At 45.2% G+C, this 27,933-nt stretch overlaps 3 protein-coding genes across 4 annotated transcripts in view; all 3 read left to right on the plus strand.

The window, feature by feature from the left end:
* ssbp4 (single stranded DNA binding protein 4) overlaps nucleotides 1-17,178 on the plus strand; it is a 79,597-nt gene extending 62,419 nt beyond the window's left edge. The window contains exons 6-17 of one of the 2 annotated variants that reach the window (XM_084012216.1): nucleotides 5,351-5,434; nucleotides 7,425-7,551; nucleotides 7,669-7,736; nucleotides 8,825-8,889; nucleotides 9,465-9,510; nucleotides 9,615-9,650; nucleotides 9,777-9,831; nucleotides 11,585-11,655; nucleotides 12,007-12,085; nucleotides 12,465-12,493; nucleotides 12,580-12,681; nucleotides 14,194-17,178. In XM_084012216.1, coding sequence (XP_083868342.1) covers nucleotides 5,351-5,434; nucleotides 7,425-7,551; nucleotides 7,669-7,736; nucleotides 8,825-8,889; nucleotides 9,465-9,510; nucleotides 9,615-9,650; nucleotides 9,777-9,831; nucleotides 11,585-11,655; nucleotides 12,007-12,085; nucleotides 12,465-12,493; nucleotides 12,580-12,681; nucleotides 14,194-14,274 — 843 coding nt within the window. In that variant the 3' untranslated portion in view covers nucleotides 14,275-17,178. Of the gene's footprint in view, nucleotides 1-5,350; nucleotides 5,435-7,424; nucleotides 7,552-7,668; nucleotides 7,737-8,824; nucleotides 8,890-9,464; nucleotides 9,511-9,614; nucleotides 9,651-9,776; nucleotides 9,832-11,584; nucleotides 11,656-12,006; nucleotides 12,086-12,464; nucleotides 12,494-12,579; nucleotides 12,682-14,016 lie in introns of both variants that reach the window. The other variant, XM_084012217.1, reaches the window with a different exon arrangement.
* A 910-nt stretch (nucleotides 17,179-18,088) lies between these two features.
* On the plus strand, nucleotides 18,089-26,645 carry fkbp8 (FKBP prolyl isomerase 8). The gene is made up of 9 exons (XM_084011125.1): nucleotides 18,089-18,160; nucleotides 19,420-19,694; nucleotides 20,316-20,485; nucleotides 20,600-20,688; nucleotides 20,963-21,183; nucleotides 21,469-21,641; nucleotides 21,721-21,798; nucleotides 25,004-25,141; nucleotides 25,323-26,645. Exons 2-9 carry the CDS (start codon nucleotides 19,436-19,438, stop codon nucleotides 25,407-25,409), a joined length of 1,215 nt encoding a protein of 404 aa, XP_083867251.1. The 5' UTR covers nucleotides 18,089-18,160; nucleotides 19,420-19,435; the 3' UTR covers nucleotides 25,410-26,645.
* Nucleotides 26,646-27,329: 684 nt separating this feature from the next.
* The window catches only part of ell (elongation factor RNA polymerase II), a 28,968-nt gene continuing 28,364 nt past the window's right edge, over nucleotides 27,330-27,933 (plus strand). Inside the window, exon 1 of the mRNA XM_084012214.1 lies at nucleotides 27,330-27,475. Within this exon, the coding sequence (XP_083868340.1) occupies nucleotides 27,341-27,475 (135 nt within the window). The 5' untranslated portion in view covers nucleotides 27,330-27,340. The remainder of the gene's footprint in view (nucleotides 27,476-27,933) is intronic.

A 27,933-nucleotide genomic window follows, 5' to 3' on the forward strand; every position in this document is an offset into this window, starting at 1 on the left:
ACGGACTGATGAGAGTGACCGTCTTTGACTCTCATTGTCTCCGTGAGGGTGAAAGAAAAAATAATACCCACCAGTTCTCCTTGAATGTCAAGATGCTTAAACATGAGAAGCAGTCGGTTTTCATTGTCTGCCCGGAGCTACTGTTCCTCTCTGGCCCAAACCCGTTGATAGCGCTCCCCCCTCACACTTCCACACTGATTTCAATGTGGCCTTTGTCTCCTACTCCATCACTATCAGCAGCACGTCGCCGGTACAGTATCTGTTCAGAGACGGACGCTAGAACAACCTCGGATCGCACGCGTGTCTTTGAAACTTCCGCTGTGAGCTCTGAACGGCGCTGAGGAAGGCGGGGGGGGGAGGGAGGGGATCACAGATGTATATAAATCATTTGGTGGCATCCTAACACGTTTAAATGGCTGTCAGCGTTTCAACGCTCCGTCCTCTGGGAGAAAACACCCCCGATAGCGGGCTGCCGTCTCCGAGCTGACGTGTTGCCATGCTATGTACAATGAGCTAGCAGAAGACCTGGTGCTGCCGCTCTCTCAGGAATGTTAGTCAGGAATGACAATGAGTGTGTGTGTGTGTGTGTGTGTGTGTGTGTGTGTGTGTGTGTGTGTGTGTGTGTGTGTGTGTGTGTGTGTGTGTGGTGCTGTTCCTCCTGGCTTTGTTTGTTGTGTTCAGTGATGCAGGCTGCTTTGTGTTCTCGCTCCCTGTTTGTGTGTGTGTGTGTGTGTGTGTGTGTGTGTGTGTGTGTGTGTGTGTGTGTCCAGTAGTTTGATGGCAGTTACACACTGCCCTCTAGTGTTGGCAGCTGTAAACAAAAAAAAAAGAAAACTCTTCTCTCTCTTGCTCTCCCTCTGTGTGTGTGTGTGTGTGTGTGTGTGTGTGTGTGTGTGTGTGTGTGTGTGTGTGTGTGTTAGTGGTCCATCAGGGGCAGCGGTGTGGGTCTTCCTTAAGCTGAAATGAGTGGCGGGGAGGCGAGGGGGTTGTGTTGATGGGTTTGTGGTGCCGTGCCAAGCTGTTATCTCCTTAGCCGGGTAGAAAATGATTTTATTAATTGCTTCATTTAACGCTCCCCATGCCCCCCTCCTCCTCCTCCTCCTCCTCCTCCCCCTCTCCTACACGTATACACAAACACACACACACACACACACAAACAAACACACACAGGCTCCAGCCATGCTACTTTTCAAACTGGCCCGGCGTACACCTCTGTGACAGCTGAAACGTTCCCTGCCTCTCTCTGCAGGGACCTGCAGGGAGAGCAGCGCGGCCATAAAGGCCATATGCTGGCCCATTCAGATGTAATAGCAGGAAGGCCGAGGGAGGCCCAGCCAGAGGAGCTCTGCTCCATTATGGGGCATTATAGAGAGGAACAAGAAGGTGTGTGTGTGTGTGTGTGTGTTTGAGTGGGTGTGTCTGGGTGTGAATGAGATTGTGTATTGCCTACAGTGCAGGGACAAAAAAGTGTTCATACAGCCACATTATGGGGACTCAGGTCCCATTTGGGGACAAAAAGCTGATCCTCACAAGATCAACTATGTATTCTGTGTTGTTGATTAAAGTGGTTTTAGGATTGTGTGAAGGTTACGGTCAGGTCGGGGGGAAGGCTCCAAAAACATGAATGCAAGTCAATGCAGTGTCCTCTTAAGGTGTGTGTGTGTGTGTGTGTGTGTGTGTGTGTGTGTCTGCTGCAGCTGGATCGGTGCAGCCGGACCCCTCAGGCGTGTCTTGTTAGACACACACACACTCCGACTGGCACATCAACAACAATAACCTCTGAGGTCAGACAGAGCTAGCACTGCATTAGCCCCAGTGTGAACCTGCTGAGAGACGGAGCGAGCCAGTACAGCTGGTGTTAACCACCCAAAACACACACACACACACACACACGTGGCAGAAGAGCCACAGTGGCACCGGCACCGACGCCGTCGCTGTGCCAACACGTCGAGAGCACACTGTATGTACAACTAAATCAACATTTCCAGATTGTTAAACAGATGATTGGCCGGCTGCGTGGTGTGTAGCTGGTTAATAAGTGGCTCTGTCGAAGACTCCACTGCTACAGAGGAGCCGTTCTCATGACAACGAGGTGAATGGCATCGATGCAGCGGGGAAGAAGGAACCCGCCGCGTCTCTCAGGGACAGGAAGCACCTGTCTCCAGGTTTTACCTGCTAGAAAGGCATCAGGCTCCCATTTCAGAAGGGACGGCCTGACTGAAGACATTTAAGTTCCAAGTTAAGGCATTTTCCTCGTGTTTTAGGTGTTTTGCATCGTTTCATTATCGACATATTTAGGTATCGTATCAGAATCACGATTTCTCAGTCTCGGGAGCCCTGCTGCTGCTGAGCTCGGCACTTTTTTAGTAAGTGTGAGTCCGTGAGTTAGTGCTTCTGCTGGTGAGCACTATTGTTTTCACGTGAATGTACAAGCTCATCTTTTCCTGCCAAAAACTGGAGCTCTTATCCGGCGAGCCTGGCAGCGCGGCGGCGGCGCCTGTGGGAACACACTTGTTTGAAGCTGTCAGTCAGGCGTGTTTATTTTCCCAGTGTAGCAGCGCCGGCAGGTTGCTGGTGCTCGGCTCTGTCGGCGCTCCACCACGCCGGCAACGCCGGCAGGGCGCTCGCACAGGGAGGGAGGGAGGGAGTGACAGGAGGGCGTTTTGATGCTCCAGAGATGCAGGTGGAAGTGCAGCTGTGTCCTTGGGGGGGAAACGCTGCACACAGGTGACGATGCACAAGACGGTGACACGTTTGAACCCAAACAAGTCGTTGATTCATCAAATCACCAACAAATGACTGATAATCATCGGGATAATGTGCTGTTGGAGCGACCATGTGATGAATCTCACACAGAACACCAGCCATCAGTTTTAAAGCTGTTACAGTCACATACATACATACAGGGAGTGGCTTTAATAGTAATAATGTAAGACAGAATAATAATGACAATTTGCTGCTTCTTGAATGTGAGCTGTTTTAGTTCTTTTTTTCTTTCTTTTTTAGCTTATATTCATCGTGGAAGTGAACAATTACACGAAAAATAATTACATTTACATTTAGAGACGTTTTTATCCAAAGAGACTTCCAATAAGTACATTTGTTGGAAGACGGTGCAACAGTTTATCTCTATCAGTACAAATAATCACCGCTTTAATCAAGTCAATTTATTTATAAAGCGATATTAAAAAAAGAATGAAATGCTAAATCATCAAAAGGAAAGAGATCTATTCTTAACGTGTCTTCATGTGCATGAGAAGGTGAATTCCTAATGACGTGTGTGTGTGTGTGTGTGTGTGTGTGTGTGTGTGTGTGTGTGTTTGTCTCCGGTTATTATGGGTAATCCTCTAATCCTTTATCACTGCGATACTAGACACACACCTGTTGAACACACTCTCACCTGAGAGGAGCAGATCTTTGCTTTCACCTGTGAAAAAAAGGAGAGATCTCATATTCACACACACACACACACACACCTGTAATGTTACCTGATAGCGGAGTGCTTGACGGAGGGTGGACTCGTAGATAAGCCTGGTCTGGCGGTGGGTGGTCCTCTTTTCGTTCCCGTATTGATGTTCAGGTAGTAACAGTCTGTTGGAGCAGCTGCTGCTGGAGTCAGATGAGGTTACTGCAGGAAGAGACTACAAGGTCACCGGTCTACTGATACTGTTCTCACTTTAATGTACTTAACTCAGCGCTTGTTGTTGTTGTTGATGATTGCAAAGTGCAAGTTCCCCGTACGTGGATTTAAGAGATCTTCTCGGTTATTTCCAGCCCTGGGAACCATTTTCCTCTCTCTCCTTAACGATGTTTGATTGGCTTCGGATATTTGGCACTTCTCTCTGAAACCGAGCACCGAAGTGAAGCTTGCTTTGGCTCCTGGCTGCGTATTGGACAGCAGCTCCGCTGTCAAACCGGATCAAACCAGGGGTGAACGTAGACGTTCTCGCCGGGATGACGACCCCGAACTTCACCGCCGCATGTTCTCCTTCACGCATCCCTGAACTGACGATCCGTTTCATTGTTTTAGCACCTACAGTTGAGAAAGCCATTAGAAACACTTGACGTCATGTACAGCAAATTATTTAAATGATTGAATCATTTCAGTGTTGACAAAACTCTCCGAATCCAAACAATTTGTGTTGTTTTTAGATCAGGAGGAAATTGCACTGTGTGTGTTTGAGTTACAGAAGTCACAGAGCTTGATTGACATCGCAGCTAATTTTGTCTGTCATTTCACTCGGGAGATTTTTGCAAGCAATGACTGGCTGCCAAAACCCACAGCACTCGATATCAGACGGTCGGCCGCAGCAGAGGTTGACGGTTGCCAGCGGTGGGCTAACTCCAGAGTTTTTGGGAACGGCAGTAAGAACGGATTACAAACCTGCAGGTCTCAGTCGGGCACGGACAAAACCAACGATGGAACGAGGAGCATGCATTCATACATCAGAATGTGTGTATGATGGGTTGTGGTAGGAGGCGTTTGAGGGTTTCTGCTGTCCCCTCTTCTTGGTGGTCTGTACTGGACCGTACTGGTCCTCTTCTAGCCCCTAAATCAAGCATCATCGTGAAAACTTTGGAGAATAAGACTGAGTTTGAAATTCCCTCGACTCAACGACGTGTTTGTGATTAAAGTCAACCTCGTAGATCGATCTGACCTCATCCTGGCAATTAACAATCCCCGTTCATGGAAATCAATGTGGCGCTCTCCAAATGTCAGTGACACTTCAGACCCTATCGATGGAACAGAGAAGATATGATAGTTGTGCTGTTATTATACAGACTTTAATTGGACATGCTGTAATTACTTGGAAATATAGGCTGCACTAAGTGATGTCAACCACTAGGGGGCAGAGACAAACGGAGTCCTGCCGTTGTGTATTTGGCTAAAATAGGCTTCATAACTACCTTTACTGAGTTCTTGTGCTTTAAGTGCGTTTAGTGGTTTCATGGTTTAATCGAGTCAGAATTCAATCGCACCGACCAGCTGACCAAAACAACAACAACATAAACGGCAGTTTGCACTTAATGAAGTCAGAATTCTGCATTTGGTGTCGATTCTCATTTTCACCCATTTCAACAGCAGATCAGTCATCTGAGTCAACATACGTCACTTTGTGTAGGTTTAGTTTAGTTTTCATGCAACGAGCATCACAAACAGAGTGAAAATAACAATTACCTTCATTGTATTGCAGTGGAGGCAGAAATCTATAAATCCACATTGTGAGAAATGAATGCATGGCTGAACAAACATGTTCCTATAGAATGTGTGAACCAGCCCTTTAAATGCTATACCACCGAGCAGGTTTTGAACATGATTTATTGATGTCTTGTTGAATTTTCTTCACAGGGTCCTCCAGGATCTCAGCCTTCCCCTCACACACAGCCTCCCCCACACAACCCCAGCAATCCCATGATGGGCCCTCACGGACAGGTAAGACGCACTCACTCGCTCACTCCTTCACTCGCTCACTCCTTCACTCGCTCACACAACAGCGGCGCACGAGCAGCACGCGGGTCGCCCGTGTTGCCGGCAGACAGGACGATGGTTGGCCGGATGAATAATTTAGCTGTGTTGGCCCAGCTGGAAGGAGCGGAGGTGCATCTGGAGGGCCTCCTCTCTCCCTCAGCCCAGCACTCACCATCCCATAGTCCATCAATAGAGCATGAATATTGCAGCACCGGCTGACACGGTGCAGCAAACCCACCACAACACGGTCAGAGGGGGAGGAGGGGGGAGGAGGGGGAGGACAGGAAAGAGAAGGAGTGAGAGAGGAGGAAGGAGGGACGAGGGTCAAAAAGAAAACAATAGTAAGTCAGTCCCCGCCTCAAGGGCTCGCTGGGATTATATAATTTGTCCTCCGCTTGCCCCGAACACACACACACACACACACACACACAAGCATACAGTGCATAATTGCCGTTGAAAGCCGGTCTCCTGTTGTATCTGTGTTGTCTGAGCTTATCTCCGTGTGAAAACGATGATATGAATATTATTCTGCGTGCTCACGCTCCGTGACCGAAGAATACCCCACACCACTGTGACCCAATCGGCATTTCAGATCTGCGTGTTTCCCCTCGATGCTGAAATGGCAGGATTAATTCTTATCGCCTGACACTGACATATGGCTCACTGGATGTGGGTATTTGTAGTCGCGTTCCTCTCGCAGGTCATTCTGAAAACCATCTGTCTGGGCTGCGTTACATTATTCACTAACACATCTGTGTGGAACGCCGTCTTCACTTCCTGTCAGGAGCCGCATCGTGTCGGCCGCTTGCTGATGCAGAGACACAACGTTCACCACGTCTAGGACTTCATCCTCCCCTCCACCTCCTTCTCCTCCTCCTCCTTCTCCTCCAGTCCAACTCTCTGTCCTCCATGTTTTCTCCCTCTCTCTTATCTCCTTCCTTACCTTTTATCCTAATGGATTTCACCACCTGAGGTCTTACTTTACCAAACTTAATGACAAGCCCCTCCTTCTCTGTGAAATGGAACACAACCTCCACAGAGCTTTGTTCTTCAGCACAATAGCTCCCCCTGCTGGCGTGCAGCGTTAACGCCTTGGAATTGGGCAGGTTAGACACAGAAGCAGGTTTTACTGAGCCTACGTGTATTTAGGTCGGTCAACTTCTCTGTTTAATGTGGAAATAATTGTCCCAGAGACATGAATGGAGGTTATGTCTCATATTAGAGACGTTAGGGTTATTAGCAGTGTTGTAATCCAGAGTGTATCAAGACAAGACCAAGACTTTGAGGGGTTTGAGACCAAGTAAGACAGAGACTCGAGTCCAGGTTGAGTCTAGGCTGCAGATCCAACAGCCGTAATAAAACACTCATGTTTCCAGACTCAGCACACACAGGCAGCACCTCAAAGCCACCTTAGATCAGAGGTGTTTTGTACAAGTAAACTTAGTACAGCCTGCCTTTACTGGCCTCGTACATTAATATAAAGAGACCAAGATGGTACAGCGTGTGCAGAGATCAGTTAGCCTGAGTTTGACTTGATAGACAAACAAACAAGCTTGAATTCCCCATTCCCTGATAATGTCTCATCTCTATTCACGTCCTTAGAAATCTGTTAAATTACTTCATTTTACAAACCTAGATATTGTCATTTTTTCATTAGAGATCAGCAAACATCGTGGAATACAGCAGATTAATATTTACTCATCACTCTCTTTAGAGAAAATCCTAACATTCTTGTTTTTGTTAGTGAATCCATTGATTTTTTTTTGCCACCGTCTTCATAAACTAGACTTCATGCAAATTCAATTAAATGGATTTTACCCTCTTATCTCATCTTTGAGTGTTGCACTCGAGCGACGTGGCAGACGAACACAAAGTTGTTAGTGATATTTAAAGTCCCATCTATCAGGGACTGCCATGAAGTCATTGTGATGTCCTTTTTGTGTCCTTCCTGCAGCCGTTCATGTCTCCACGGTACCCAGGCGGCCCAAGGCCCGCCCTCCGTATGCCAAATCAGCCTCCGGGGAGCATCCCTGGGTCGCAGCCTCTCCTACCAAACAGCCTGGACCCCACCAGACCTCAAGGTATCGACCAACCGCGTGGTGTTATTTCATCTCATATCGGCTCAGTTGTGGAATGATTATTGATCCAAAGCTGTGCCGCCTTTCTAACGAGCTGCACTCTCCGTTGTTTCGCCACAGGACATCCGAACATGGGCGGTCCGATGAGAATGAATCCCCCTCGAGGCATGGGAGGCATGGGTCCACAGGTAGGCTCCAGAGATTTACCCCATCACTCGTCCGGAATCAAAACACAAAGGACGGCGTTAATAAAGTGGCGACAGTGGGTGGTTTCCTCCGCAGCTGCCACGCAGACAGATTTGGTGCTTGAACCGTCAGTTTATGAACCAACGCAACGTTTGGTTGCCCTTCATTAAAGGCCTGTCATAAAAACGGGCCATAATGTCAAAGCAGCAGCCTATAAACGCGTGCAGATGATAAATTCCTCTTTGCTAAAGAGAAATGTTTAGGTGTGCCAGCCTAGTAACCTGGCCTTTTTAAATGTCAGAAGCGCTTTGATGATTAGCTTGGCTCTGACCGGAGCTCGCCCGCTGCCAACGCCGGTCCGACATGTTCAACCCGACGTGCTGACTCCCACCTTGGGGGACAAACGGAGACGGGACGCCCAGAAAAATTCAACTTTTTTTCCTTTTATCACTTAAATTTAGTTTGAGGTGATTCTGTGTGATACATATGATGCTTAAACAACAGTGTCCTTTGAATTACCGTTACCAGACAGCTGCTTCCCCCCTCGCTCCAACATCACCTCACCCAACATCACACACACACACACACACACACACACACACACTCACACACACACACTCTCCCCGTGCCCCTCGGCCCCTCTCTGTGCCACCCTGGCTCGGTGACTTTGGCAGTGAACGTGCCAGCAGCTGGTGTGGCATCTGCTCGACAAGTGTAATCGTCTGCTGAACAAAACTCTTCCTCTGAGTGGAGCTGCTCTCTGGCCTGCCCCCCTACTCTCCCTCTCCCCCTCTCTCTCTCTACGTCCACACACACACACACACACACACACTCATGGTGCCAGCCAAACCCGCCTGCTGGGAAGCCATGAAAACATGCACGCTACACACACACGGAGGGGGGGGTGAACACGTAGAGACACGCAGACGAACGCCAACACACTCACACACACAGCTGTCTGCGTTCACAAACATCACATCATTAAACAGTAGTTAGGGGGAGACATGACAGTCGCTGACCTTCATTAGGATGCAAACCTTTGGACGGAGACGCCCACGCTGACTGTGTGCTCCGACTCCTCTTTGTGCAGAACTACGGCGGAGGGATGAGGCCTCCTCCCAACTCCATGGGGCCGGGCATGCCGGGCATGAACATGTGAGTACATCGGAAATCACAACCCTGGTCTTATTTCTTTTTTTTCTTACCTGACATGTGGGGACGTGGCAAAATCCATCACTGCATTAAAAAAAAGAAATCAGTGAGGAGGTCAAACGTGATCCATGACTAGTTTGTTCCCTCCTCCTCCTCATGCTGCTCCTTTTGGACTCATGTGTCCCCACATCTCTGAACGAGGCTGAGAAGAGAAAGTTAACGTCAGGCTCTAAATCCTTTAATAGAAACCCCAGACAACTGAACTGACTTATTATTCCCAAATAAGTGGAGAAAGTAAGATCGTTAACTGAAGGTAGCACTAGTTTGAGATCATAGCCCTCATAGCCCACTTACCAGATCCCGTCCCGACAGCATGCACATGTATTTAAGCATCATTCTTCTATTTTATTCTGGTTTAAACCTGGATTCGCTCTGCTTAATTTTAAATCTTTAAATCTTGTTTCAAACCTAGTCTTACTAATTGCAGCTGATTGTAGATGAAATGAATCCTCAACCCAAAGAACCCAGTAGAATGCTGTACGAATGCTCTTCCATTAAATCTGTGTGTGCGTCTGCAGGGGTCCCGGTGGAAGAGGTCCGTGGCCGAACCCCAACTCCAACTCAGTGAGTCATGCTCTCTTAAACCTCCCGTCTCCTCCGTGACCGAGTGTGTTTACGATCGCAGCCTCTCGTGTTTTGTTTCACCTCCGGGTCTGTTCTCTCCACAGATAGCTTATTCATCTTCATCTCCAGGCAACTACGTGGTAAGTGTCCCGTCATGGACTCGTGTTCCACCGCGGGCCATAAATTACCTGTCAGGCAGTGATAACTAACAGGCACGCTGCCATCTCCATGCAGTCACACTCATTTCTCTCTCCTTTCACCCTCAGGGCCCTCCAGGGGGGGGCGGCCCACCAGGAACTCCCATCATGCCTAGCCCCGGAGGTGAGTTACACACTCCTGGTTTCTACTTTCATCCAGCGTTCACTGAACAAGGAACCTGTTCTCCGACAGACACACATCTCTAAATACTCGAGCCTTGAACCATCATTCTAATGTATTTAACACGCTGTGGAAGAGAGAGATTTGGGTTTATGTGGCAGTCAGCAATCAAACGGATGATTTATCTCAGCTTCAGCCGTCAATCTGGCGTCCCCGTGAAGGATTAGTGGAGAACAAAACGCCGACATCCTGTGGATGTTCTGTTTCTGCCGGCCTGCGGAGAGCTTCTTTTTGTGTCCACTATTTATTATTTATAGACGTAGCTCTATTGTGATACGTTGCCGGGGCAACCTTTTTGCACAAAGTGCCCCTGCTCACACGTACACCGGGAGGGGAAACATATTTCCACTGCAGTCGCCAAGACTATGCACACACACACACACACACACACACACACATGCACACTTACACACAAGCCTCCCACAAATATGCACACCTCCCACGCAGCGTTGCCCCCCCCCCCTCCAGTCACGACAGCACGAGCTTCGATTCAGGGACACGACCAGGCGAGATCCCTCCACCCCTTTGCACTCCTTCTCCTCCCCTGTCTTTCAATTTGGTATTCTTATTTCTTTATTTTTCAGCTCACAACTTTTCTCTGCCTGCAATGTCAGATCAAGGTCACCTCATCCTCACACAGACACACAAGCAGCGACACAGCACATATCGGTTGTTGCTTAGTTTCCACGGTGTCCATAGGATTCTAACGTTGCAGGGGAGAGTGTTGATTGACGGACAGATTCACTGACATTATGGACGGGCGTTTACAGGAACATACTGCTGGTCTGACCCGCCGTCCGGAAATGAGAGCACGTCTGGGTTCTAGCTGTCTGTTTGGTACAAATGGCAGTCTGAACCTGAAACTAGAGAAAGTTGTGAGGAACTTGCGGTTGTGAACGCTCCCTGTTGACAAGCTGAAGCCAAATGCAGATTTCTGCCTTTGAAAACTTTGAATAATGTCCAGAAAACATCAAAACTGTGAAATGAAGTAGGGTTTGTGGAAAAGCTAAGTGACCAATACTTGAACTGCGACTGCAAAATGTATGAATGCTGTGATCAAGTTGATGATTCATGTGAGAAAGTCCTAATGTTTGTGAACGTTTCACAGTTTGAAGGCTTGAGTTTCTATCTGGAAGTGTGAATAACTAGATGAGATTTGAAAATGCTTGAAAAAGTGTGAATATTGAAGATTCCGTAATCTGCTTGAATGGGGAAAAATGGTTGAAAAACTTCAAATATCTCTGAAATTATGAATGACATCAATTAGAAAAATAGACGCGGTTGATTCCCAATTGAGATGAATATTGTGTTTGAATGGAGTGAATACGTTGACAATTGTTGAAGGAGTTAAGGGTCAAACTTTGTAACCCGGCAGATATAATAATAACATGTGTTGCCTGATATGATGCCTCCTGCATTCACAACCAATATTATAACAATATATAAAATAATGTCAAACTCAGTGAAAAGCAATGCCACTCCAGTCGTTTCTGTCGCTAGGCTCGTTATTTTCCATTCATTACCCCATGCTGTATCTCCAACCCACCTTATTTTATGACATTATTTTTAGAAATATTGGATGTGGGGAAAAAAGACAGGAATAGTTGCAGATAATAGTTATCTCTCTGTCTCAGAGGAACAAACTGCTTCACAGTGTTCTGATTTGAAATGTCATTATTATTATTATTATTCATAGATTCGACAAACTCAAGTGAAAACATCTACACAATGATGAACCCTATCGGCCCTGGAGGAAACAGACCTAACGTAAGTACCGTCATTTTGTCCAGTTTTCAATTAAAAGGTGTAAAGGAACAGTGTGTAGGATTTGGGGGCATCTAGTGGCGAGGCTGCACATTGCAGCTGACTGACCCCTCCGCTCACTCTGCAGTAACGTGAGCCGCCGAGTGCAAAACTGTGTTTTTTTAACCGTTCGCTCCGAGGCCATCCTTACCATAATAAGACTTTAGGAGCAGAGGAAGTGACATCTTTGCACTCTTTGTTGGGCTCCTGAAAGGCTGCACACTGGCCCTTTAAATACTAAAATAATTAAATAGATTTGTCTGATGAACTCCCCTGAACGAGCATCATAAATGAGCTGTGTGCTTTTGTCCTTAGTTCCCGATGGGACCGGGTCCCGACGGGCCCATGGGTGGGATGGGTGCTATGGAGCAGCATCATATGAATGGATCACTAGGTGAGTACCTGAGCACATACTGTGAAACCTGTTTCTCTCTGTGAACAAAGAAGTGAGGCTCTGCCCCCTGGTGGCCGGTAGAGGAAGTGCTCTCCTTCCTCCTGGTATCGATCGCAGCTAAAAGCGATTAGCGGGGCGGTGAGTGGGCCAATTGATCCCGTAGATGGCTGAGACATGATCAGTGAGTTGCTGCTCATCTGTATCTGAAACAAATAGCTTAATTAAAGGCCATTACCTGTGAGACGGCAGGTTGTTTCTACTTGCAACGGATATCCTGAAACCTGTGTTGAATTAGTAGCAGGAACACTGAGGATCAGTTGTCTGTTACTTCACGATGATTCAGGTTTCTCCTTTGTTTTTCTTCCATTTCTGATCGCAGGCTCCGGTGACATGGATGGGTTGCCAAAGGTAGGACCGCCTCTCCGTTAGTCAGTCTGTCTCTTCATCTGTCTGTAAGCCTTCCGTGTTCTCACCGTGTCTCATCCGTGTTGCAGAATTCTCCCAACAACATGGCAGGCATGAACAATCCTCCCGGCACTCCGCGGGACGACGGCGAGATGGCGGGCAACTTTTTAAACCCATTCCAAAGTGAAAGTGTGAGTAACCAACATGCCTCTTAAGCTGGGAACAAAGCAGAAGACTTCATAAAGTCCTCTTTGACCGTAATAAGGCATAGAAACGCTTCGGATTACAGTCAATCTCCACTAGAGGATAAGCAGGACCGCATATTGATTTTATATTTAAAACAATTCCAATTACTGCTCTGAGATCCGATACGGGTTATGACATTTTTAAAAGAACATCATGAGAAACAAGTTCTCGTCCCGGTGCTTTCCTCCGACTCCCCAGTGAGGAGATGCATCGTGTTTTAACTCGATTTAATGAAAGTGAATATTCATGTCTTTGATTTGTTTTTTTAAACTGTCCACAGTGACCGGGGGTCCGGTTTCCCAAACGTAGACCTTTAGACTGTAGTTTAGATCAAACTAATAGTCAGACTTCAGATAAACGATAAACAATTTTAAAAAACACATTGCTGAACAAGCAAACACATCAAACCGCTCAGCTCCGTTCACTCCAGCAGAAATGTTTTCTCTCGGAGACTTATTTAGTGATGAGAGTAAAACTACACGTTCAATAAAATCAGTGCAGACGTGTCGGGGCTCAACAATAAGAATGAATCAAAGGAGCGAGCCGTCTCGGTTCCTTCTCATCTCGGTCGAGAGTTGCACATGCAACACAAAAAAATGTGAGGTTTAAATAATCCAGGAAACAGGAGATTAGTTGGGTGGCGTTGGAGGATGTGTGCGAAACCTCAGATTAATTTACTTTAATAAAGATTAAACATGACAATTAAGTATTTTTTTTATTTCATAACTGCAAAATATCAAAACCATTTCTATCGGGGCAAGTACGTTAGCCTGAGGGAAGGTCAGTGAGTCAGACCATCTGAATTAGACTAATGATATCTGTGATGTCTAAAGATATGTGTGTGAAACGGCCCCTGCTCTGTTTTGACCGTGAAACCGGTCTTCGTAAATGGAGCTGATGATCAGTTCTCTTCATATCGTTGTTTCCCAGCTTCACACACAAAACCCCCAGCATGCCAAACCCCCCAACACAAGCATGGGAGCGACCCACATGGTGTGCCTTCTCTGATGCATGGAGAGATTGTCATACAGGGATTAACGTGAGACTGACAGTATCTTCACTGTGTTCTGAAATCCCCTAACATCTTCTCTTTGGGCTGCTTTGCTTGCTGCTGGTTTGCTGACCTAGCGAGGGTTAATGGTTAACGTATGCTGCAAGAGGCTGGTGTTCTAGTCTAGCTAGTTGGATTGCTTTCTTTGTAACTGGGTAGCATAATAAGTTTAATATAGTTTTGGCTTATCTTTTCTCCCCTCCCTCTCTTTTGTTTCTTCTCTTTACAGTATTCACCCAACATGACGATGAGTGTGTGATTTTTTTATTTTATTTTATCTTTTATTTTATTTTATTTCTTTTTCATCTCCCCTTATCCCAATCTCCCTCTCCCACCCACCCTGGTGCGTCTTGCGTTACCCTCCTCCTCCTCCTCCTCCTCGTGGACGGTGTGCTGTGCCACACAGCCCCTGGGGATGCACCTGGAAAGCAGAACTCCCCTCAAGGCCCCCCATCCCAACGCCTGCAAAATGGGTTTAAGAACATGAAAAGGCCTGCAAGCAACAGGAAGGATCTCTTCTCCGCTTCTTCTTCTTCGCCTGCCGAGCCTCGTCGCGGGCCCTAGGACAGTAAGAGCCCCGAACCTGCTCCAAGCCTGTCTCTCCATAACCAAACCTGCCCTCACAGGTGCCATCAGGCCCAAACCAGATGCCCCCGCTGCTGCATCTACCACCACGATATCACGCCGATCAGAACTCATGAGGGCACGCAGTTGTTGACTGGCAAAAACCCTCATGCAAAAACTCCTGTGTCAGGAATGATATATATATATAAAAAAAATAAAAAATAGAAAAAAGGATGAACTGATAATGTTATTCTAGGGAAAGAATGGTTTTCATTAAATGTTTTTTTTTTTGTTGATGGTAATATTATTGTTATAATTTTCATAATTGATATTATTTTACTAATGTAGTTATGATTTCCTGTAAAGGGCACATTTTTATCTCAGCAGCAGCAGCAGCAGCAACGACAGAATAAGCACACACTTCGAAAAATGCACAATGATTTTCTGTTTACATGATTTTAGGTTATTTGGTGTTTGTCTTTGTTTTTTTCTTCTTTTCTCGTGACAGTCGGTCTCACTTCACACATCTCTCCTCAGAACTCGTAGCTCGAGTCTTTGCCGTCTACAGTAAATGTTTTCGTAGCACCATTTGGACTTTCAACGTAAGAGAGATAATTGGCCGTCTTCACCTAACGAAGTAGTTTGACCATCCCGACTAAAACTATCCACGCCGTTAAAACGGAGGCTTTCTCAGAGCGCCGCTGTCTCCCGGTACAAAGTGTCTGCTGATGCACCTCCACGATCATATGTCCAGCTCTCTTGTCTTAATACGCATCCCGTCTCATGGTTTTCTACGTTTTTACTGCGTGAGAGCGGCTCTGAGGTGCCAGTTCTCATTCAATAATAGACAGAGCGAGAGAGCATCTTCTATGGATTTGGATCTTGTTTGTAAATACAACATTTATAGCTTGTATTGTGGTTGTTTTCATTATTTGTTATTTACAAGTTGTCTGTGAATCCTAAAAAAAAAAAAAAAAAAACATGGTTTCCTTCCCCCGCCATCACTTTCGTTTGATTTCAATCTCACTGTGGACTTTCAAGCGGCGCTGGTTTTCCTCCCAGGATTCATTCTGGTCTCTCTGGACTGGGAGACATCATGGGACCTCAGATACACTCGTGAAGCCTGCTTTTTCTGGCTTGGGAGTTTTGGGGTTGAACTCGCCACGTTGATAATCCAGACGGGCTTAATAACTGTCTCCTTGGAGCTCCCACCGAACCGGTTCCTGGACGATGGATCCAGAGCACCGGGAGGCCGTAGCAGCACTGATGTTGGGAGCAGAGTGAAGCCCCTCGGGGGTCAACAGACCACGCAGCCACATCGGGCTCAAGAAGAGGAACAACAAACGGGACACTTTTCTAATGGATACATGTCCATTTATTGTGGATTGTTTTTTTATTTGAAATGTATTCAACTGAGAAAAATGAAAGCCCGTAGAATCTGCACACAGAAAGTAAAAGGCATAGTTACATATTACGCTATTTAATTTGTTTCTTTCTGTATGTTATGTACTCTTGGCCGGATCCACTCCCTCGTCACTGTTATCTCTCGTGGCATCGCGCCGCAGCACTTACGTCGTGGCTGTGTTCAAAACAATAACTAAACAACCACTGTAGCCTCTGTGGGTGATGGTGACGTAGGCCTACTTATCAATTTTCTGATATCAATGTGAACAGATTGTAGAGTTCAACAGGGACATGTCCAGGATTTGATGGTTTGGGGAAACACTCTCCAGTGTAGTGACACACACACACACACACACGCCTCCCTTCTCTCCTCCAATCCCATCCCTCACCCCTCAACGCCCCCCCCCCCCCCCCTCCCTTCTCTTTAATTTCCTTTTTTGTAAATACTGTATAATGCATTTTGATATCATTGACATGTTTTGATATGTCAGTCACTACCAATGAATACAGCTGAAAGTAAATTATAAATAAAACTGTCCATGTTTTTTTTCATGGAGAAAAGGATGCGCTGACTATTTGGCTCACGTGGCTAAATTTCCATAAAAATGTATAGAATACAGTAACACAATAAATGCAGACTGTATGCTAAAGACTTGTATGGTGGGGGAGGATAGGACAGAGAGAGGACAGGACAGAGGGAAGCAAAGAAGCTGTGGCGTCCTCGCTCTGCCCTCGTCTCCTTATGTTTCAGTTAAATGTAACTATTGGCTTTGAAGAATCGCTTTTTTCCCCCCAAAGGGCATCTTCTCACAAAAAAAAACTAAAACATGTGACCTCTTATTGCATTTTTTAATATGAAGGATTTTTATCAATTTAAGAGAACTTTTAAAAAGGTAAAAATACTTAAGAGAACCTCATTTTAAATTAAGAATAGATCAAAAAAGTAACTGTGTCCTTTGCTACTCGCTCCTGTTATAGCGTTGTATAGATCGAAGCTCTCTCACTGATCCTCTCTCGGTCCTCTGTGTATATCGATCGTTGGCCATCTCTGTACTTCTATTGTGATGTATAATACTGTACCATTAGGAAGATTTGCTGGTCGGGTGGGGCGGTTATGTTGAGTAAGGGAGGGTGGGGATTCAAGGGAAGGGAATATAAATGATTCTCCTGTACCATTCATGGTCCTTTCTGATGACACGGCAGTATTCAATATGAAGCAGTCTGTCTCTTGGGTTTGCTTTGTATTTTCATGGTAGGATAGTTCAGAATCTTGTCTTAGGGACTTAGGTGTCTTGTGTAGGTAATAAAGATGTTCTTTGTATGTTTCTTTATATTGTAAAGTTTCTTTAGACTGAAAGAAAAACAGATAATTTGCTTATCAAAAAAGAAACAATGCATCAATAATAAATGTCATTTGATTTTTCCTTGCTGTTTGAATCTCTTCCTGAGCTGTTTGACTATTATCTTACGCAGCACACACTTTCACATTTACATACAGTGTAGAAAAGTATAACATAAGCCTTTTTTAGTAAATCCATTTAAATGTTTCAACATTTGAAAAGCTAACTCATTTAGTATTCACATTCCTTTATTAGTCCCTGAGGGGCAATTTACAGCCATCCATTAAGGGTAAAAGTGCAATAGTGTACAATGTTGAGAAGTTAAAAAGTTAAAAGAATGTTATTGTCTATATACGATTTGACTTTTCCAATCAGTTCTGCTGTCGAATGTAATAAACCTGCATGACATTTACATTTTTTTAGCCTTAACCTGTGCATACACCTTTCAAAAAGACAAATGATGAAGATTTGAATTAGGCTGCCTGAAACTCGTTTTACCAGTGTAGTTTGGGGTTAAACCAACACTCCACGATCCTGCCACCAGCTGTGAATTTGCACACAGTTTATCAGTTGTGTTGGGGAGCTACACTAATCCCATTTTATGAGATACCTGCAAAAACGATTTGGCTAATGGCTCTGTTTAATTAACTGACATTACCTAAAGAATATACAGTTTTTATGGCCCACTGCTTTTAAATAAAAATAGTGAATCTGCAGTGGATACGGTGACAATCAGGCAAACAGTCCTCCGTTGTGTATTATATGTTTTAGAGAGAGGATACGAACAGAGGTGGACTCATGTTCCCTTATTTAAAGTCCTCGGGATGTCTTTGAGGTCAAACATTAATGAAAAGGCCCAATAGAAGTCCAGCAGCTCAAGGTTAACAGGAAGCAGCTTGTTGGGATGAGAAGGGAGCGCGACGAAGTCGGTTTCACGTTGCCTACTCAGCGCCACATACGGGTTCCGCCGGTCTCGTGGTCCACCAGCTGCAAACTGACTTCGCCGCTGTAAACGGGAGGAGAGATAGGACCAAAACAATCCTCTGCTTAGATAGCGCCTGACGGGTAATGTGCACTTTATTTTCATTTTTGATAAATGGCTTTATCACACGTGACGCTCTGACTGACTCTCTATCTGAAGTCGACGCAAGCAGTGGCTCATAAAAGAGATTAGAAACAGTCACTTGGTGGCCAATGATACTAACATTAGCTAGCTACGGTATGCTACACAGCTAGCATGATTACAGCTAACGTCAGTTTGCTAGTAACTTCCTCGGCTAATGAACGTTAGCGTTAGCCTGCTAGACGCTTGGAGACGTAGCTGTAAGGATAAGTTGTCAGAAACTTCTGGAAACGCGTGGCTAGCTTGGCTAATGCTAATCAAAATATAACTTCGCTGTGACGCGTAACGGGTGGGTTGTGATTGTGAGTTTGTCTCGACCCTGAATGCTTTTGGATAACAGCCGGTAAGTCGTGTGTGTGTATGTGTGGTACCGGTTGTGTTAAAACGGTGTGAAGCTGAATTCTCAAACGTTTGGATTCGAACTGGTGTGTTATGTAGTGTTTGGTTTAGTCGTGTTTTGTTGTTGTTTTGTGAGTCAAACAACGAGGAGACATGCTGAATGTGGAGCAGCTCTTCATTGAGTAATAAAGATGGTTCGTTAAACATATTTGTGGTTTTCACAGTAAAAAATCTATTTTTTTCCTACTCGGGTTTTATGTTTTGTCACTGTCAGACATATGAGGTTGTGCTGAAAATAATGACACTAAACAAGGCAAGGTAAATAGTTCTAAGATCCATCCATCCATCTATTGTCTACCGCTTATCCTGTATTCAGGGTCACGGGGGGGCTGGAGCCGATCCCAGCTGTCATTGGGCGAAGGCGGGGTACACCCTGGACAGGTCGCCAGTCTATCACAGGGCTGACATGTAGAGACAAACAACCATTCACTCTCACATTCACACCTACGGGACATTTAGAGTCATCAATGAACCTATCCCCATCCTGCATGTCTTTGGACTGTGGGAGGAAGCCGGAGAACCCGGAGAGAACCCACGCTTACACGGGGAGAACATGCAAACTCCACACAGAAGGAACCCGGGGCCTTATAAGTTAAAATATCTAAAATTTCATTTTTTAGGGTTGGATGAGTCCACCCTCACATTATGTGGCCCAGAGTTCTAACTTGATATGTGGGCCGAATACTAGACTCAACAACTGGCCCATGTCTGCCAGAGTCAAGACAGTGCCACCTATGTGGGTCCAAACACTTAAGAAGTCCATAAAGTTGTTTTTAAACGTCGTTAACCTGCTTCCTCGCAGGAGTCTAACGTGACTAATGGCTGACAAAGAGGAGACTGTGGACGCCTGTGAAAGCCACGACAGTTCGCTGGCAGCGAAGAAGAATGGGCGAACCTCGTTGCTGGACAGCGGGGAGGACTTTGAGGTTTTAGACGAGGAGGACATCGACGACGACCCCCCTCCTCTGGAAGACGCCGGGGGTGGGAAGGGGGAACACGCGGATGAGTCCGAAAAGAGAACCGCAGACACAGATCCAGACCCTCCAGGTCCGGTGGAAGAATGGCTGGATGTATTAGGTATGTAACAAAAAGCCCAATTAAATTGTATTTGTAGTGTCATATCACAACAGAAGTCATCTCAGGACACTTAACACTTTGAGAAGGACTAGAAAACGCTCAAGATTTCCAGAGTCAAATACAATTTCAAAGTCCCAACATCACCCAGGGGCAAGCGTTACAGCGACAGTGGCGAGAAAAAACTGCCTTAATAGGCTTTTAGGCAGAAATCTGGTGCAGCCCAGGCCCTAGTGTTCCAACTGCATTTGGTGTTGATAGTAGTATAGTGGTAGTATTAACAGAAGCAATAGTATCGACAGCAGTTAGTAGTCCATGGCAGCAGGTACAGCCACGCCAAGATGGATCCATCCCCACCATGTTGCCGTAGACCAGAAAGCAGGAGTAGTTGAGCAGTCACACAGCAGCAGGTGGAGCTACAATATGGTGTTTCCAGCGTCAGGCCAGTTAGGCCATGGTGACATTTCATGTTGTTGCACTATATACTCCTGCAGGTTCTAGTAGTTTACAAGTTAATAATGATGGCCGACCCCCTTCTGCAACATTCAGCCTCAGGTGTTCTTCTAGCGAGGCCTCTGACTTGTGGTTGCTCCACAGGAACTGAATGTGATGGTTTCTCTTCAGGTAATGGCCAACTGAAGAAAAAAGTCCTGGAGGCGGGGGAAGGGCGAGACAGCCGGCCACAGAAAGGACAGAATTTAAAGATTCATCTTAAAACCTTCCTGACCGACGGGAGACTTGTAGAGGAGCAGCCTGACCTCTCTTTCACTCTCGGAGATGGAGATGTCATCCAGGTAAAATGTAGACAATATAGAGTGACTTATTCTCACAACGGGTTATGCATAATTCATACTACTGGCGGCAATCAGTGTTATATATCAGTTGCAATTACTAGTTTCTCCTTTCAGGCTCTGGATCTCACAGTGCAGCTCATGGAAATGGGGGAGAAAGCCCTCATTCTGGCTGATGCAAAATATGCATATGGTGCCCGGGGGAGGTAGGGATGTGCTTTGATCTAACTGCTAAAAGGCTATAAACTGTAGTTCTTGTGTAAACAAAATAGGTAAATAATACTGAAACTGCCGTTAATTGGCAAACAAATGTAAATTCCCTTCTCCTTCATCTGAATAAAACAGCGTAGCTTGTTCTACAAGCTCTGTTCGTGGACGTTCTGAACCCTTCTGTGACTGTTGAAGTTCCTTGTGTGTAATCCAACAATTGATTCCTCATCTTAACTCCTGAAGTTGACCGTGGTTTCTTCATCTTTTCAGTCTGGAACCTGAGGTTCCCGCCAACGCTGAGCTAACCCTAGAAGTGATACTGCTGGAAGCTACTGATGGCCCAGACCTGGAGCTGCTGCCCCCTGCAGAAAAGATCGCCTTGGCCAGCCATAAGAGAGAGAGGGGCAACGTTCATTATCAGCGTGGGGACTACGCTTTTGCAGTGAATTCCTACAGCATTGCTTTGCATATAACAGAGTCCAGCTCTAAAGGTGAGGTACAGACCAGGGGGTTGGGATTTGGGGGAAAGTTTTTCTGTCACTCAGCACTGTGCTTAGGGGGTATGTATATATAACAGGTGAGAGTATGGCCCTCAAATAGTTGATGCTTATGATCATCTAGTCATCAACATGCGTCAAAATAATGTAGCCCACCTTAAATCGCAGGCAGGAAATGTATTCAACGAATGTTATCATTTCAATACACTGATGGACATGATACTCTTTTACTGTGTTGTTTTTTAACTCTTCGTTATGTTGTGGTTTCTTTTCCTGCAGTTGACATTACTCCTGAAGAGGAGAACGAGCTGATGGATGTAAGAGTGAAGTGTTTAAACAACATGGCTGCTTCTCAGCTGAAACTGGACCACTACGATGCAGCGCTAAAATCTTGTGTCTCGGCATTGGAACACCAGCCAGACAATATAAAAGCACTTTTCCGCATGGGCAAGGTACACGTCGCTCATTTTCTTTAACCGTCTCTGTTGGTCTGCTATATTGTTTTCTTAAACTGATGTGTTTTCACTCAAGGTACTAGCCTTGCAAGGTGAATACACAGAAGCCATTCAAACTTTGAGGAAGGCACTGAAGTTGGAACCGAGCAACAAGGTATTTATGGCCTCTTCATATTCTTTTTATGGTAAAACACAGCTTTTAGTGGGGGGGGATTAGCTCAGGAGGTAGAGCGGGTTGGCTGGCAACCGCAAAATTGCTGGTTCGATCCCCGGCTCCTCCTAGCTGAGTGCCTGGTGTCCCTGAGCAAGACACCTCACCCTAATTGCTCCTGACGAGCTGGCTGTCGCCCTGCGTGGTTGACTCTGCCGTCGGTGTGTGAATGTGTGAATGAATGGGTGAATGTCAGTCATAACTGTAAAGCGCTTTGGATAAAAACGATATATAAATGAGGACTATTTTTAGGATGACAAATGCAGTTCTTTCTTATGACCAGTAGATAGCGCCATTGGACAAAATATCAAGTCTCTTAGTTTGTAGTGCAAGGTCAGGCGGACTGCTGATTCATCATTTCAGAGGATCTGTTTTCATGTTGTTGCTGTAAATAGGTTTGCCCTGCACCCAAGCCATATCTAATACCTAGCCACTGTTCTTGTTCTGCTGCTTATAGAGGAAGGTATATGCGCTTCTTTGGTCGCACAGGGCCAATTTATAGAACTCGGCTCTGTGCGTGGGCTTCATGGATTCATTGTGAGCTACAGCAGTATGGTACTGGTGCCCAGATTCCCCCACTTGAGTCCTACACCAATCTGTCAAACAGCACATGGCCTGGCTGCCACTTAAGCTTTTCATCCAGCACGTGCAGTGTAAATATAATGTACTATTACACTTTACAGTAGTTCATCTTAGGTTTTGATGAACCTTTGTTTAGTTTGGAATCTCTGCATGATGCAGGCTGTAGATTGACTGCACTTTCAGGCCTATATCTCACTACATAGCTGTCAATCTTTTTAATGATGTCTCTGTGGCAATACCTTTTTTTAGACTGGTGCAGGATCAGCTGTTTTAAAGCTAAAATGTGCCTGCCCCATAGTGCTATAATAAAGAAAAGACTCCCTAAATAGCTTCATGTTCTAACAGCGGGTGTGCTTGAGTGACGGTAAAAGAGCGCTCCCATTATAATCAATGAGGCGGTCTTAAACAGAAGCAGGCGCCACGGAGTGACAGGATGACGCTCTAGCTGTCTCTTCTCCAAGCTTTCGCTGACATCCTGTCTGCATTTTTTTATACCGGTCTCGGCTGTTCACGCCCTCAACCTTCAATTTAAATTGATGGGAAAAGATTTATTTGTCTGTGGTTTGTTTACTTTTTGACATGACACGCAAGCTTGTTCCAGTTTAGACAGCCTTATGTGCTGTTAGGCTAAACAAACACGTAACATCCTGTCCTGCTTAAACCTTGCCCTGGCCACAAGTCAGTGTTGTCATTTTTCACATTTTGGTCGGTAGTTGATTGCACAATAGTGGTGTGAAATGCTCAAACAATGTGCTGTAAATCTTATCTGCTTACGCTAAGTATTACATAGGAACAAACAACTTGTCAGGGTAGAGATTTGCACAGACGCTCACACTGACTGCACTCCACCAATGTCTTTCTGTCTTTCCTCCTATATTCATGCACCGCCGCTGCAGAATTATGGGCGCCGCTGCTAAAATTTCACACGATCATGAATATCCTCTGCTCTCGTGTTTCACCGAGTGCAGGGCTTCGCCTCTCTCCACACACACACACACATACACACACACACACACACACACGCACACACACACACACACACACACACACACACACACACACATGCGGAGGAGAGACGGGCGAAGTGAAGACGGCGTCGCCGGTACCGGTTACAAACGGGCCGGTAATGAATGGCATGCTAACGTGCTGACTAATTCTGTGTTTTTAGTTGAACTAGACCAGAGAATATTTGATTTAAACAGATGGTTGATGCTGTTTTGTCCTCATTGTTCTTCATGTTTGCTGGAAGTGTGTAATGTAGCCCTACTGCGCCGAACACCTCACAACATAATGCAGTTGAATACAATGCAACAAACCGCAGCTCACAAAGTAGCATGGAATTGAATCGATGCATATTTGACACCATCAACAGGAACAGAAAAAGTGTTCACCACACCTGAACATGAAAGCAGCAGCTAAAATAGAGTGCACTAATTACCTTTAAGAGCAAGGAGAGATACTGGTGCATCGTTTCTCAGTGACTATGAATAATGATGAAGGACACTTTATTTTTGTCAGTTATAACTCACTTTTTTCTGATTAAGACCAAATGTTGAAGAATGATACTTCAAGTACAATGTTGGCTGTGTGTGATTGTTTTGTTTCTGTGACAGGTCATATGGTAGCGTTGCAGACAGTTTGGCCTTGCGTGTTGTGATTACTTTGACATGCACTTAACACAGTAGTCGAGCTTTTTATTGAAATGAAAACCCAACTGATGGTTTTTGTTCCTGGTGTTCTTCACCGCTTCTTTTTGTGAAAGAAAGAAATAACGGAGCTTTAAAAGTGAGTGCTGTTCATGTGGATTTCTAAAGGTAACTGATTAATATTTGGAAATTGAATTGATAAAGATGTTAAGGACTTTAAAGTGTTACATTTGAGAACAGAATTTGGTGTCCTGTGCTGTGCTGTGGTGAGAATTGACAGTTCTGTCTCCCAAAGCAAATCAAGGTAGAGGAAACACTATAGGTAGACCGTCCTTAAATATTACTATTGAGTGAACTTTGCCGTGTATTCTATGTAATGGTGCTTCATCAGTCTTTCTGAAGTGCATTTACAAAGCATAAACATTTGAGTTGTTTCTGAAAGCACCGGTTTGGTTAGTCACTCGCCAGCTTTAAGAGCAGTAAAGTGACTCAGATCTCAGATAATGTCGGAACAATAATTGAACCCATATCCTGGAAATGTGTTATGGTTGTGATGCACGCCTGCGATTTCTTGTAAGACGACAAAGAACGGCACACATATTTTTTTCCCCGAGCATTTTATTTGTTTTAATTATTGCTTCATCCATCCATCATGATGGCAGAAAAATAACCTTTTGATAAGCCTCGTGTGCGATGTCATGTTTCATGCTTTCCAGATCACTTGGTCACATTGTATCATGTAAGTTTGTCTTCCTGACGCATTTCCATGAACAAGGACAACAGTCTTGGCTTGTTGTACAGTAGGAGGACTTTGTTCCCCTCATGGTAGGATGCTGGGTTGGTAGAGTCGAGGGGAGGGGGATGATTTTCATGTTGAACTGGAGCCTCCAACACCTATTTGTCTGGTCTCTTCTGTATAGACTATCCACGCAGAGCTCTCCAAGCTGGTGAAGAAGCATTCGGAGCAGAGAGGAGCAGAGCAGGCCATGTATAAGAAGATGCTGGGTAACCCTGGTAGTAACAGCAGCTCGCAGAAACACCGGGCCAAGTCTTCATGGGTGAGAATACAGCCTGCTTTACCAACTGTCGTCTCGTGACGCTCATGCACTTACATGCGTTATTTTTAAAGTCATATGTATGTAATCATCAAGGGGGCCTTTGTGTGGCAATAAACAAGGACTGTGTGACATCACTCAACCGACTTAACATCCATTCTCTTATCTCTTCAATTTTCTACAGGGTCTCAGCTGGAAATGGCTATTTGGCGCCACTGCAGTAGCCATTGGTGGTGTGGCATTATCCGTCGTCATCGCTGCTAGAAATTGAACCAAGCCTGTGATGAGTCTGACCGAAGACCTGCAATGCGAGCCTGTACACGGAGGCACATCTGGCAGTGCCTCCTGACCTTTGGTTAGAGGGGGGAGGGGTCAGTCAGTCAGTCGCCGCTTCGCTGTCACTCTCCTTTCTCTGCTATGTTTGAGAAGTATATGTGACAAATAATTAAACATCAATGTTTGCATATGGGAACTGTATTTCCAACCTTATAAATATGTGGGTTTGTGCAGATCTGCCACATTGCCAGACACTGTTTTCTTTTGCTGCCATTGTTTTAGTCTTTGGTAGTTAATGTTGTAAACTGCATATTTTCCCATTTGAAATGTAAAATAATTTAACAGAACTTAAGATAGGAGCTATTTAAGAATTATTTTCCCATGATGAATGGCTATTGTGATATGTTCCTTTTTGTTAAGCTAGTTAGTGTTAGTTTTAAAGCGTTAGTGCACTTAAATTAATATTTCCGATCCAAGAGAGAATGTGATTTTCACTTTTATTTGAATTATGGTACAATGTTTCATGTTGACGGATGTAATGCAGGTGATGCAATACATGCAATACAATACAACAGTCCGTTTATGTTGAGAAACCTCGCAAAGTACCATGAAATTGAATCAAAGCCTGTCTGACGCTGTCTACCGCGACAAACAAAAACAACATGAATCAATCTATAGTCCTGGTCACTTATATATACATTCATTAAAGCAGCAGCTAAAATGGATCTACTTCACTTTATCAACATTTGTTAAATTATTAATATTTTGTTCATCGACATACTGCTGTAAAAGCTGTAAAACCAGGACAGAGAATGGTACTTAGTTTCCCAGTGATGTGGCTATAAATAATACAGGAGAGTTTATTTTTTAGTGTTTCATTTCAGTCAATTATACCTCACTTTTTGATGATCAAGACCAAATGAAGATTTACATTCAAGTACAATGTTGATGCTTGTTGATTTCTTGTTTAGTGTTTTTTTTTTTACACACATTTTGCCTGTGAAGTTTTCCTTAAATGATGTTGCTTTAAGTGTTCATTCCACTGCTGTCATTATTTTTCTTACATGCTGTTAATGTGATGCCACTGTGGCTTCGGAGGAGGAGGAGATGGTAGACCTACACAGCCAACTGGTGACAAATGATGTGGTTGAGAAAGTTCCCAGCATTCCCTGTATTTGTTATATTTTATATTCATCACAATAAAACGTGTCTGTTATCAAATGACTGTTTCCTTTTTTTCGTATGATGATGTCATAATCTCTGCCAGGGGTTTACGCATAAGTGATTTCCTTCTTTGTCTAACTAGTTCTGGGCTGACTCCGTGTGATCTGTGGCATGTATCCCTTATAAAACGTGCTTATGTGTGATGTCTGGGGGTGTTTTTACAACATAATTTAATTATTCCATATTTTACATCATATCCGTTCACAGGTGGACATTCCCAAATGTTCTGGATTTTCCCAAGCTGGTGTTTTTTTTCCAGACATTGACGTTTCGCTTACGCAATCAGATGACCCGTCGTTTCACGCTTCCTACGCAATACTGATGTCACTGCCCATTCGTAAATGCTAATATTTTTGTCACCAATTTAGAACTATTAATTACATAAAAAATACACGAATGTCTAAGGCGTCGTCTCCGAATAAGTAGTTTTCTTGCGAATTAGTGTTTAAAAAAAATTATTAAAAAGGATTGTTATTATTACCACTAACCAATAGTTTACGTCTCTATAATATTACATTATACGTATTAATATGTGCGCTGCTGTAAATGCAGGTATGTTCCACGTGTGACTATATAGGGCTTCGTCGCCGCTCGCGCCGACTTCATCATCAGTGACCGCTCATTGAATATTCATTGAAAAGCAACGGGAGCTCTCGCTTTACGACAGAGCGCGTCCCTGCGCGTGGTGGGAACGGTAGCAAGATGGCGGCGCTGAAGGAGGAGCAGTGCTACGGACTGTCCTGTGGAAGAGTGAGCAACGGCAGCAATGTCTCCGTCTTCCACGTCAAACTCACTGACAGCGCGCTGCGGGCGTTCGAGGGCTACCAGGGCGGCAAGGTAAACGGACGTGTTCGCTCCCCGTGACATTGTGTGTGTTTTCTCCCCCCTGGTTCGGGAAGTCCGTCCGGGCTGACAGACGGTGAGGTCAGCCCTCCTCCTCGCTGCTGCTGCCCGCCGTCACGCTGCGATACCCGGCCACGGCAGGCTACTCGGGGCGGGTGGCTAGTTCGCCCCGTTAAGTGTCTTGTTCGTGGATCGATATCTCTCGACTGGCCGTGGAGTGTGTGTGTGTGCGCGCGCGCGTGTTTGTGTGTATGTGTGTGTGTATGTGCGCGCGCGTGTGTGTGTGCGTGCGCGTGTGTGTGTATGGGGGGAGGGGGGGGGGGGGTCTGGGCGTTAGGTAGCTAGCACCCCGACTGACTGTTTCACGTTAAATCCTCAACCACTCGTAGTTATTTCATTTAATCTGGGGGTTGTTTGTGTTTGACTTGAAGCACCACAGTTTTAACTTATCT

Source organism: Eutrigla gurnardus, assembly GCF_963514095.1.
Source record: "Eutrigla gurnardus genome assembly, chromosome: 6".
Lineage (NCBI taxonomy): Eukaryota > Metazoa > Chordata > Actinopteri > Perciformes > Triglidae > Eutrigla > Eutrigla gurnardus.

What these genes read in the sequence shown, in the direction of transcription:
- fkbp8 (XM_084011125.1), top strand. Translation starts at nt 19,436, where the DNA reads ATGGCTGACAAAGAGGAGACTGTGGACGCCTGTGAAAGCCACGACAGT. An exon ending in AACAGAGTCCAGCTCTAAAG is followed by an intron (nt 21,184 to 21,468) that starts GTGAGGTACAGA and finishes CTTTTCCTGCAG; the next exon opens with TTGACATTACTCCTGAAGAG. An exon ending in CACTTTTCCGCATGGGCAAG is followed by an intron (nt 21,642 to 21,720) that starts GTACACGTCGCT and finishes TTTTCACTCAAG; the next exon opens with GTACTAGCCTTGCAAGGTGA.